Source organism: Henckelia pumila, chromosome 3 (genome assembly GCF_033568475.1).
Source record: "Henckelia pumila isolate YLH828 chromosome 3, ASM3356847v2, whole genome shotgun sequence".
Classification (NCBI taxonomy): Eukaryota; Viridiplantae; Streptophyta; class Magnoliopsida; order Lamiales; family Gesneriaceae; genus Henckelia; species Henckelia pumila.
Genome location: NC_133122.1, coordinates 20,872,957 through 20,885,461, shown reverse-complemented (window position 1 = coordinate 20,885,461; position 12,505 = coordinate 20,872,957). Strand labels below are relative to the sequence as shown.

Sequence of the window (12,505 nt, the reverse complement as noted above, 5' to 3'; positions counted from 1 at the left end):
TATTATTATGTGATTAAATTAAATATTAATAATATTATTGTGTTTTTGAATTTTTATTTAATTATTTTTTAAAAAAATAAAAAAAATAAAATCGGGTTGGTTCGGGTTGATCAGGTTAGGCGGGTTCGGGTTGGGCATTTTCGGGTTAGTTCGGGTTCGGATTGACAAATTTTTTTGTTTTTTTTGTCAAACCCGAACCCACCCGACCAACCCGAATTGACACCCCTACCCACAGGGTAGTGCCCTGCGGATAGCGTGACGAGTTTTGATTGGTCCAAATCAATGAGACCCATGTAGGGTAGTGCCCTGTGCATAGCGTGGCGGGTTTTGATTGATTCAAATCAATGGAACCCACTGATTTGGACCAATCATGGGGAAACACGTCGCCATAGGGTAGTACCATATGGACGGCATGTACAAAACCTATCAGGACACTAAATGTAGCTCTAATTCCCTATATAGATCGGTTTAGTCTATGTTAGCACATGTGCCCAATTTTTTTGCATTTAAAATATTCATGTGAACATCTCAAATGTAAAAAAAAATGTGGGCCGTTGGATCCCCATTCAAACACTGCTCGAATGAGGTAACATAGACTAAACCATGTAGATCATATAGATATGTTCATTTCAGTATTTGGGTGAAATAAGATTCAAAATCAATGAAAAATTAAAACTTATATTATTAGACCAAAATTTGATTAATGAATATATTTACATCCAAAACACAAAAACTATTATGAAATCATCTCATGGTCAATTTTTTTATACGAAATTTTTTAGTCATTTAAATTTAAAATATTATTTATATGTAAAAATATTATTTTTCATTGTTAATATGAATCGAATCAATATATTTCAAAGATATATATTTGGAGATAACTCAACCCAAAATAGGATACCTTATAATTTGTTATTTCCACTAGTAAGACATATAACAAGGCATAATGTTGAATTTTAGCCGTGATAGATTATTAAAATAAAAGAAAAACAATATGACGAAGTGGTTCAAATAAATGCAAGAAAAGATATACAACCATTAAATACAATGGATAAGATCGAGAGAAGTTAACGATGCAAAGATATATGACCCTTGTGATTCGACTAGTTAAAAAAAGCTGAAACTATTGATCAAATTCTCATTTATTCAACTAACTCGTATATGTTCCCATAACGGAATAAACTATTTTAACATATGCGGATAGAAGTTATTCAAACTAATCCCTTGGTATAAAAACCCAAAGCCATAGCCCATAGTCCATATATATGTTTGTACTCATTTTCCAATTTCCATTCCCTAGAATTGAATCCAAACTTACAATATTACTATTATCATCTTTTATTAATCGTCATATACAAGCTATATGCATATTTGAAAAAATATCAAAACTTTTTATAATTAGAAAGGAAAATATATGAATAATAGTAATTTAATTAAATTAGCATGTTGGATCTAGGGGTGGTATACTGCACATCGTATATCGTACAGAAAATAACGATATAAGAAAATTTTATATCGATATTGTATCGAAACTTTCGTCATACCGCTTTTTGATATATCGAAATTTTCGATACATATAACTAGCTTACCAATTATGCCGAAATTTTAAGATATGTCGAGATTTTGGTACGATATTGATATACCGTATATACTATTTTTATACCGGAGAAAACATTATATTTTTAAAAAATATTATGAATTTATTGATTAAAAATATTGTATATTGTTAAATTTTTATATATTATTTCGATATTTTAATATTCCGATATATGTCGAAAATTTCAAAATTCATATCGCTATCGTATCGTACTAAAATTTTCATTATATCAAAAATTCGACAAATCCGATATGTTTTTGGTGCAATAACATCGATATATCGAAAATTTGGTATTTTTCCACGCCTTTGGTTTGATCCCAATATTATGGTGATTAGAGCGATGACGAAGCAGATGGAGACATAGCATGTGGCGGGAGAATAAGACGCACACGTGTAGCATGCGGCGACTCTCGGTGGTGCTGCTCTCACCAACTAATTGCACCTTGTATTACCGGAGTCTGGGACCCATTTAAATATTCTTATATTAAGTCGATTTTTTTTATAAAAAAAATCTTGTTTGAAAATTAAAATTAATTAACAATATATATGTTAAAAAAATAGGCATTTAAATAATTTTTTTCTCACAATTATAAATAGTTTTAGATTTTTTAACCAATTTTATAATTTTGTGGATTTATTTTATTATTTAAAATTTGACATATCAAGATATATACCACTAAGTTTATCTTACATCATCTTACATAATAAATTAATAATGACAATATTATATATATATATATATATACATACTGAAATATGCTTTAAAAAAAATATATATACTGAAATAAAATTATATTATGGAGATATGGTTTTGAATATGGTTTCACAATCAATTAATACTTATTATAGGTCTCAAATTTAGGCTCAATTTGGATATATAAGCTGAATTTTTTTAAAAAAAGTTTAAATAAATTTAGTTTTTTTAAGTGTTCTTATTTTAAAAACAGAATCTATTTTGACGTTTGAATAAATATTGAAAAAAAAATTATTTAAATTTTTTAATATAGTTAAACACAAAAGCTAAAAAAACTAAAAATTATAGTTTTTTTTAAAAATACTTTTTCTTGTTTTTTCAAAAATGGCTTTTGCAACCAAACATAACAATTTTAAGAAAAATGTTTTTTTTAATGTTTTTACCCTCCTAGTTTCTCAAACCATACATACTCTTAATTAAATAGTGGTATATATATATATATACATACTCAATTTCCTTCCACTAAATAATTAATTGATATATGGTAATTAATGTCGAAGATAATGATTTTTAACTCCAAGTGGGATAATAATTAAATTGGACACATTTGATCTCTCTTCCAAGTTTGTATGATTTCGTTTTGAATTTGAATCTTGCCAAGTTTGATGGTATTTATATTTTATTATTTAATTAATTGTACCATTTTTGACATAATAATAATAATAATAATAATAATAATAATAATAATAATAATAATAATAATAATAATAATAAAGATTAAAGAAAGAAAGAAACTAATAATGATGATGCAACGAGGTAAAGATAAGAATCGGAATTATTTGAAGATAAAAAAGTGTTGTCCCACCTTCCTAGCAGGTAGCTAAGCTTCGACTAAGTTGTTTTAAAATGGTTGACTTCGAAGGATATCTCATTCTACATGAGTTAGAAATTTATTTACTTATGCGAATGTTAAATCGAGGGATGTGTACGAGCGGCAAAGACCTGAAAAAGAACGAGTTATTAGTTTTTTGTTTCGAAACCCGTGTTGCTTGTATTTATAATTTAATTTTATATATGATATGATATTAGATTATATTATATATAATACTTGGGTTTTAAATTTTTTTGGCACTTTTTGGGCCCAGCAAAATATGTTAAAGCTGGGTTTTCCTATAATCCACAGGGTGAATTGTGGATTTGCGTCATTCATAGCCCGAGCCCCACATACAAATTGTGTGGGGTCCAAGCCAATGAATGGCGGATGTTGCATCGGGTAAAATTTATCCGGTGCAACATAGAATGACCCGTTAAAGCTTGGCAAACACTAATAACGCCCTTTATATTATATATAGAACATTAAATTTTAGTATAAATATATAATATAAATTTAAAATTTCTATTGTTTCTTTTGTGCAAGCCAACGAACTGACGGAGTAATGAATAGTGTCTCTTTTAAGCACATGATTGCAAAACTAAGGGTGTATTCAATCTCGAAAATTAATGATTTTTATGGATTTTAGAAGTATAGTGGTATTTAATTATGACTTTTATATACTCTATAAAAGTCTAGTTGTATTCAAAATAGACTTTTTTAGAGTTTTAAAAGTCAAGTGGTATTCAACCTTGACTTTTAAAAAATCTACAAAAGTCTAATGTTATTCAAAATGTCAATGAACTTTTAAGCTTTAATAACTCCATGAAAATCATGGACATACAAACATTAATTCTTTAGGTACAATTATATTTTATAAAAAAAAATTCTTTGGTCTAACCCAAAGATTTGGATGGATTTCTAAACTTATAATTTTCATCTTTTTTCTCATATTTCCTCACTCCTCACTATCTCACTCCTCTCTATATCACTTTCTCTCATATTCAAAATGAATTAATATATATATATATATATTCGTTCTTTTACTAAAATCAAAATAAAAAATATTATTTAAAATTTTGAAATTTTCGAAATATTTTGTTCTTTTTAATTTATGATTTATACCAATAATTTTAATATTTAATGATAATAATATATGATTCAAAAAATTATAATATGATTTAATTCAAATATTTGAATAGTGGATAACAGGCATGATAAAAAAAAAAATTGACAAATAAATTTTATGATATAATTGATAAAATAATTTATAAGTTATCATATGTTTTTTTTTAAAAAATAACTTTACACAATCACAAAGTTTTTAGTTTATAATTTTGTTACATTAATATATATATATATATACATACATTTAAAATAAATGAAATCCATTTCATCAATAAATTAAAAAAATATTTCAAATAAATTTATTATTTATGTCAAATAATTATTATTTCAAAGAAAAAATAAAAATAATAAGATATATTAAAGATACAAATTTATATAAATGTATGAAAAGTTTACAAATCACTATAAAAATCGAATCCACGAAAATCTGTTTGTAAATCCGTAAGATTATATAAAAGTCAATAAAAATTCATCAACTCCACAAAAGTCTATCATTTTAAAAAGTCACTGAAAGTCATTAAAACTCTGGATTGAATACACATAGTTTTAAAAAATTTCATTCGGATAAGATCTTTAGAAGTTTTTCAAAAAAAATAATTAGTACAAAAAATTTTAATGTATATGCATGTCTTGTGTCAAGAGATACTACTATATATAATATTTGTGATTATTTTGTTGTATTTTAATTATTATTCGGATGACAATGATGCAACTATAATAAATATGTAATTCGTAAGAGATGATTTGTTCATATTTGATTTCAAAAAAAGTGAATATTAATTAATAGGAGATAATGTGTGAATATTTGGTTGACAGATGATTTTTTTGTAAAAATCAATATGTCACAAAAGCACACCAAATTTTGCTAATATCAAGGACTTTAACGTTTGGCTTTATATAATACTAACCTCTTCTTATACGCATTGCGTGTTGAATAGTTTGTTTTTATAATAAAATAATATTTTAATTAAAATTGTAAAATAAAATAATTGTATTATATATTAAATACAAAAATTGTGGAGAAATAAGATAATTAAATGAAAAAAATAAGAAAAAAAGAAAATAATAGAGGGGGAAAATTGAAATAGTAAAGGGAAACGGTTTGTGTGTATGTGTGTGTGTGTGTTTTTTTTTTTCAATATATGTTTTATTTTTGTGTGCATATCAAGAGACCAAACTAAATGACTCTTATATAATAGATAGTAATAGATTATCTACTATACATATACTTTGTGTGTGTAACATAATCATATGAATATTATGTATTGTTTGTATTTTGTTTTTAAATCATTTTTAAAGATTTTTCCTTTCCTTTTGAAGTTAAGTTTAAAAACAAATTTTATTATTATTATTAATTACATTACAAATCTATAATGTGTGGAGAAATTTTGGGATTATGAAATATGCTTCATCAAAAGTTAACTGACTCTTGTTTTATTAATAGTTATATATATATATATATATATATATATATATATATATATATATATATATAGTTTTGTTATGCTGCCCACTTTTCGTGCCCACCACCATGCCCACCTATGAGGTGACACTCATCCATTGGATGAACCATTTGTATATGATTCATCTCATCAATTGGATGATTGCCACCTCATAAGTGGGCATGGAGGTGGACACAGGAGATGGACATCATAACATAACTTTTATATATATATATATATATATATATATATATATTTTGCTCCGGTATATGTAACTATCCATTTTTAACGAAAACAAAATAAATAAATGATAAAATTAAAAAAATACGAAAAAATGTAGTGCTTTTGTGAACAAAGAGTTAGCAATGAACAATAGAAACATTGAGTGGATGACATTCAGCGTTGCGAGTTCGATTCTCGTGTAGAGCATATTTTTTGCTGAAATATTGTGAGATATGCTCTGGGGGCTGGGTCATGTTCCTCCCTCCTTCAGGTCCCTGCCGCTCGTACACATCCCTCGATTTAACCTCCGCATGAGTCAATGAACCTTTGACTCATGTAGAATGAGTATGACATTTTCGTAATTTAAAAAAAAAACACAAATGACACAAAATGAGTGTCAATTTGATTAGTAAACAAACATCTAATGACTAAAACTATCAACTACATCATTTTTTTCCCATCTCATAGGTGTGATACATTCCTCGTTAAAGAAAAGTTAACACAACACTATGGTGATGATGATTGCTACTATAAAATATATTTCAAATTACTATTAAATTTCTAAATGCTTGTGCAGTCGAATTCATACATCTTTAAACTTGATTGTATTTAAATCAAACATACTCTAATCACGATATATTTACACCAGAATCCATTAAAAACGTATAATAATAATTGAACTCATACACAATATGACCAAATTATAACCAACAAAACGAAAAGCTCGTGAGCATGGTGTCAAAGAAATTTGGCAAAGATTAATAACTATGCTACGTCATTACATAATTGAATATGTTTATGTGAGATGAATAATTTGATTCATTTTGTGGAATGAAGAGTATTACGATTGACATAAAAATAATATTTATTCATGTGTTGCGTCGAATAAAAGATCTTTATAATAAAATCGATCGTCTCACGGTATCATAAGTACATAGTTTTAGTATATCAGCTATTAGACGTAGTGAGACTCATCGATTTTAACTATCTTAAATCATGAGATCAATTATATGCATAATGTTACATATAAGATGACTAGATGAGATAATGACTAGATGAGATAATATCCGTCAACTTTTCGATACATCTTATCTCATCCTGAAATTATGAAAGAAGACATATTTTCCAAGTAATTTCTCAAAACACAAAAATTATTGTAAAAATATTACGGATAATTTTGTGAGACTAATCTCTTAATTATGTCATTTATGATAAAAACTTAAATTTTTTTGTATCAAAAATATTATTTTTTTATTATAAATACGAAAAAAATGGACTCCATTAAAATTGGTAAGACATTTACTCGTCTCAAAAATGATTACCATTTATCCAGAAATGTTGGTGGCAGTAAAGGTTTGAAGTTGAATGTTGGGTCCCATGGCTTTTCCATTTGTCATCTCTCACTGAGATTTGAAGGAGTAAGGAAGTGGCTTTCCGAGGATCAAAACGCAGACTAACTGTATCTGCGAGAGGATAAACAAACTGAACAAGGAATCAAGAATTATAAATTTGTATGAAAGACAGAATATGCATATCCCAAATTGGATCAACAATAAAAAATAAATAAATCTTGATCAGGCGAGAGTTCCGTTTTGGCCCGGTTTATCTTTTTCTTGCGTCTCTTTCTTCCTTTTTTTATTTGTTTATGTAATTTATTCTCTTTCCTATCCAATAAATATACTTTTTTGCGTGTAAATATACATAAGAGAGAGATCATTCACGTGTTTTGCTCTGTTTCTTTCTCCTTTTCTCATCTTTTTTTAATTTAAATTTTATTTTTGGCCATTTTATGATCGCTTTATGTAGAAAAGTTTCTGTTTTTTTCTGGAGAGAGATTTTCGGCGGTTACGTTTCTTGGCGGTGGTCCTTGTCTATATATACCAGCCAACCTTTTGTGCCAAATCTCTATTTCATATTCAAGATTTTAGAATAGGGTTATTTGAGAGAGAGAGAGAATGGAAGGACGCAAGCCATCGAGTTCTTCGTTTCCTTCTAATCTTTTTGGGGTTAATGATTCTTCTTCTGCCGCTTCATCATCTTCGATTTTTGGCTCAATTTTCACCCGGACTGCTCAGGTATCGGAAATCATTTATTGGGTTGATTTATTCTTGATCAAATAATCGGATTTTGTCAATGCCTTTTTCGTTTTTGGTTACAAGATTTGAAATTTTTTAAGGATGTTTTCGTTCTCTGTTTCTTGTTTACCGAAGGGTTTCAGTATGCTGTTATATGCTAAGAAATGAGGCCATTTTCACCAATTTGAGTGAGTAAATTTGGGAATTACAGGATGTGAAATGACGATTGTCATCGGTCGAAAGGCATGTTAAGATCATGTTAAGATGAATTACAAATTATATAGCCTGTTGTTTAAAGGTGAGAAAGTAAATGAAATCGATGGGAAGATCTTATTTTTTGGCCCTGTTGGTGTTCCTCCCTCGAGTTCTTGCATGCGAGCGAATGGTGCAGCAGGGAGTCAAAAACGTTTTCTTTCAAGAACCGAAAGTTTTAAACTGAACCTAAATTTAACAAAGAGAGAGATTTTTTTTTTAATTTTTTTTTTTGATTATTATGTTGGTTTTAGGGCATTGGGAGTGAGCCCTTGAATGCATCTGAAACAGAGAAGAAGCATGATTCTGGAAGTCAAGCTTTGAATGCCAAGAACGGAGTTTCGGGTATATTTCAGGAGGGGTTATTTATTTTCATTGTTTGCTTATTCTTGAATTGTAGAGATTTATACTGTTTTTTGGAGGTTGGATTCATCTTAGGCTCTTTCCAAGAAAAAGATGTTTCAAGTGGTGAAGGACGAAGCCAGAGCACGACAAACAAAGAGATGAATCTGTATCAACATGAGCATAAAGCACATCCATTCCACTATGACTCATCAATTTACTATGGGGGCCAAGATTTCTATTCTCGACCCCCAACTGCTCCAAATCCTTGTTTCACTACTGTAAGTAGCCTTAAAATAAATTTGGGATCACATCCACATGTTAACATAAAGATCAGATTACTTTAGTAAAACACCGAGATTTACTTTTTCTACCAAAGTTAACTTGTCTCCATGAATAGTATTTCGAAGTTGTTTCTTATGAACTTGAGTGGTTGATAACATCGCATCAGAGTCAAAGCGTTAACATGCCCCATCGCGTGAAATCTTGTGTGTTTTATCGAGTTGGTCTTGGTTACCTAGTCTCCAGCGTATATGCGAAGTAGCAAGTTAAAATACTAATGGCGAAGTCGAGTTTTTGAGAAAAGTTGTTATTCAATCTTTTTGAAAGTAATGAAATTGACAAGAAGGCGAATTCACTAATTTGTATGTGTATGAAGCCTATAAGTCTTTTGTCTATCTCGGCAGATTCAACGAAACGAGATTTAATGGCAATCAAACACATTGTTACAAATTACTATAGTGTCACCTAAAGGGGAAGCTACTAATGAACTATATGATTTGATGTAATTTTGGTTTATGAGTAGTTTAATAAAGATGGAGGAGAAGATGAGTCAGGCGGTGCTTCAAGAGGGAACTGGTGGCAGGGTAGGCCAGTTCTTTAAATTCGTGTACCAATTGCTGGCTAAATTTTCTATTATTGACTACTTTTTTGTTTCTTTTGCAGGATCTCTTTATTACTGAGACCCCATCTTCATGGGAAAGTGAATGATGTACTTGTCACGGTGATTATTCTTCTTCACAAAAATATTCTTGACACCAAATTTCAAGATTCTGGTTAAAGTTTTGTTACAACGCTTTGCAGGACGATATAGTAACGGTAGATGAAGCAGCGGCATGCATCACCCTTTTTTGGAATAGGGATGGTTGATGCTTATATAGCGCGATAGGTTGCCTAAATGTTCGGACGTGGGAATTATATAAATAGCTAGCGACTACCTCTTTTCGTTCTTCCTAAAATTCGTTGATAATAACGCTCTCGGTGCTTTCTAGCCGATTAGATGTTGAATATATGTTATGTATCTTTGTTCCTATAAGCTTTTGTTTCATGCTTTGTTAATTGCAAGAAGTGTTTCCATGGGAAAGTGTACTGGCTTTTGTCGATTCTCGGCTGTTATATCGCATTCATAGTTTGTATCTATGTGCTTCAAGGTTGTTCAATGATTTTGCACCACACGCAAACTCAATATATCTCGAATAAGCCAAAGGCCTTCGCATTATGTCACTGGTGGAGTCTTTTGACTTGAATGCGGACCACTTCTGCTTCTTCACTGTTGTTTCTTGGTGAGTTTTCTCTGTACTGATCAGGGTGTTTACAGTGGCTGACCCCCGAATGTTGGTGGGGGCGATGAAACTTGGCGCAACTTGTGTGTCAAAAACAAAAAACAAAAAAGTATACTGTATAATTGAATGTTTTAGCTCTGTGATACCTGCATATGTTTCCCCATAATAGTTGCGGAGGCCATCTATTATGGACATTGAACATCACGGATTGTTTTAGATAAAAGAGCATAATTTTTTTTGAAAAATATTTAGTGGAAACAAAATGGAAAGTTTGGGGTGACTTGGCCACTTGGACTTGGTAGAGCTAAACTCCTTACTCTGTTTTTTCCTATTTTAATACAGTGTTTTTATAACCGTACCGGTGATCGAATCGGTTTACTTAAAAAAAGTCAAACCGGACGGTCGAACCGAAAAATCTTTTATATAATTTAATATAATAAATAATATATTTTAAATTTTAAAAACTCCAAAATAATATGAATAGACAAAAAATATATATTTAACATAGTTTGAAAGCTAAATAAATATGTAAATATATTCAAAATATCAATTATGGTTATAAATTATTTAATTTTTAAAACAATAATTATTAAAATAATTTTTTAAATGAAGTAAAAATTCTAAATTTTAATGTGTGTATATATATAAATATTAAATTCAAAGTTTTAAAAATAAAAAAATTTAAATTTTCAAAAAAAATAAATAAATTCGAAAAACCGGTTCAACCAGTTGAACTGGTTTTTCGGTTCTTGGCCGGTTCAACCGGTTTTTGACCGGTTTTGACCGATTTTGACCGGTTGGATCGGTTTTTTGGTTCTTGAAGTCGTTTCGGACTGGAGAACCGACCTGTTCCTGGTCGAACCGGTCGGTCGGGTTCCAAAAACATTGCTTTAATAATGAACTAGCATTGCACACACATTGTGTAAACTTATATAGAGATATTATGTTATGTGGGTATATATTATAAATTTAATAATGAACTAGTTGCATTGCACACGCATTAGGTGTGTAAGTTATATACAAATATTATGTTACGTGTGTATATAACATAGATTTTTTTTTTTTAAAAAAAATAAGTATTTGACTTTAATATTTTTTTTATTTTTATATTTTTGAAATTTGATAATTTTGTGTGTTTTTGTTTTTAAAAAAAATTAAGAGTGGGTATACCAAGAGACCATTAAAGTCAAGGATGGATCTAGCTTAAGCCAGGTTGTAGCCCACCCCAAATTTTTTTTATTACATATGTAAGTTTTTTTACTTAATTCAATAAAACTTATTTTTCACACCGGAAGCCTAACCCATATTCTTAATTCTAGTGCACAACTTCATTTTTGGGAGGAAACTTACATTTTGGTCTTGCAAATTTAACATTTTATGATTTTGATTTATATGTTATCAAATTTCAATTTTAGTCACATAATTTTTTGGTAATTGTAGTTTTTTTTATTAGAAGTTCTAATGTGACACTATACACACTAGTGTCATTCCAGTACTGCATTATTTTCATGTCAGAGTTAAATCGGAAAAAAATATGAAAATTGAAAGAAAAAAAACAAAAAACAAAAAAAACAACAACAACAAAAGAGACAGCGGACTAAGATTGAAATTTGACAATATAGAAGATCAAAATCCTAAAGACAAACATATAGGACTAACAACACGAGTTTTCTATTTTTTGTTAGTATTACAATGTAATAATTTTTTTATAATATATAATTTCTTTATTAAGTTCAAGCCCTTTCTAACTTTAATTTTTGGATCCCTTCCTGATTAAAATGCTCTTGTTTTTTATGTAGTAAGACGTATAAGGTTTCACAAAAGAGTAGTTTTTCGGGAGACCAATACTTTTGGTTTAAATTACCCTCGATGCATAAATTACCCTCGAATATTTTGTCAAGATGTAGCCCAATAAATGTGCAAGGGGGTTAGTACAAACTCTCGATGGGCCAAAGTGCTTTTAAGTCTTTTTGGGTATCCATCCTGTAAATTCCCGAGCGTAGCCCACAGAAATTACCTAACTTGGAGTAGCAGCCAATGCAGTTATTCAAAACGGACTTTATTAGTCTCCATAGTCAGTCTTGGGTCCAAATTGGGTGGCTTGGATTCCATCTGCCAAGTCCAGTTTTACTTGGTGTAAGGACCCGATTTTACTCTATTAATTAATTTGTGTGTTAAAAATATGTATTTATAAATATCGGTTTATAGACGATATTAAATTGCATATTTGATTTATAAATCACACAGGAGTTGAAATAACTCAAACCGGGTCAAGTTTTAACCCCGAATGAATAAAATAAGATAGGCATTAAACCAATAC

General features: G+C 29.3%; 1 protein-coding gene across 1 annotated transcript; it reads left to right on the top strand.

Annotated features, from left to right (window-relative positions):
* The first annotated feature begins 7,396 nt into the window (after positions 1 to 7,396).
* Positions 7,397 to 10,042, top strand: LOC140891831 (uncharacterized). The gene is made up of 6 exons (XM_073300491.1): positions 7,397 to 8,029; positions 8,536 to 8,626; positions 8,720 to 8,904; positions 9,429 to 9,489; positions 9,569 to 9,626; positions 9,707 to 10,042. The coding sequence occupies exons 1-5, from the start codon at positions 7,910 to 7,912 to the stop codon at positions 9,583 to 9,585; spliced, it is 474 nt and encodes a 157-aa protein (XP_073156592.1). The 5' UTR covers positions 7,397 to 7,909; the 3' UTR covers positions 9,586 to 9,626; positions 9,707 to 10,042.
* Positions 10,043 to 12,505: the final 2,463 nt, after the last annotated feature.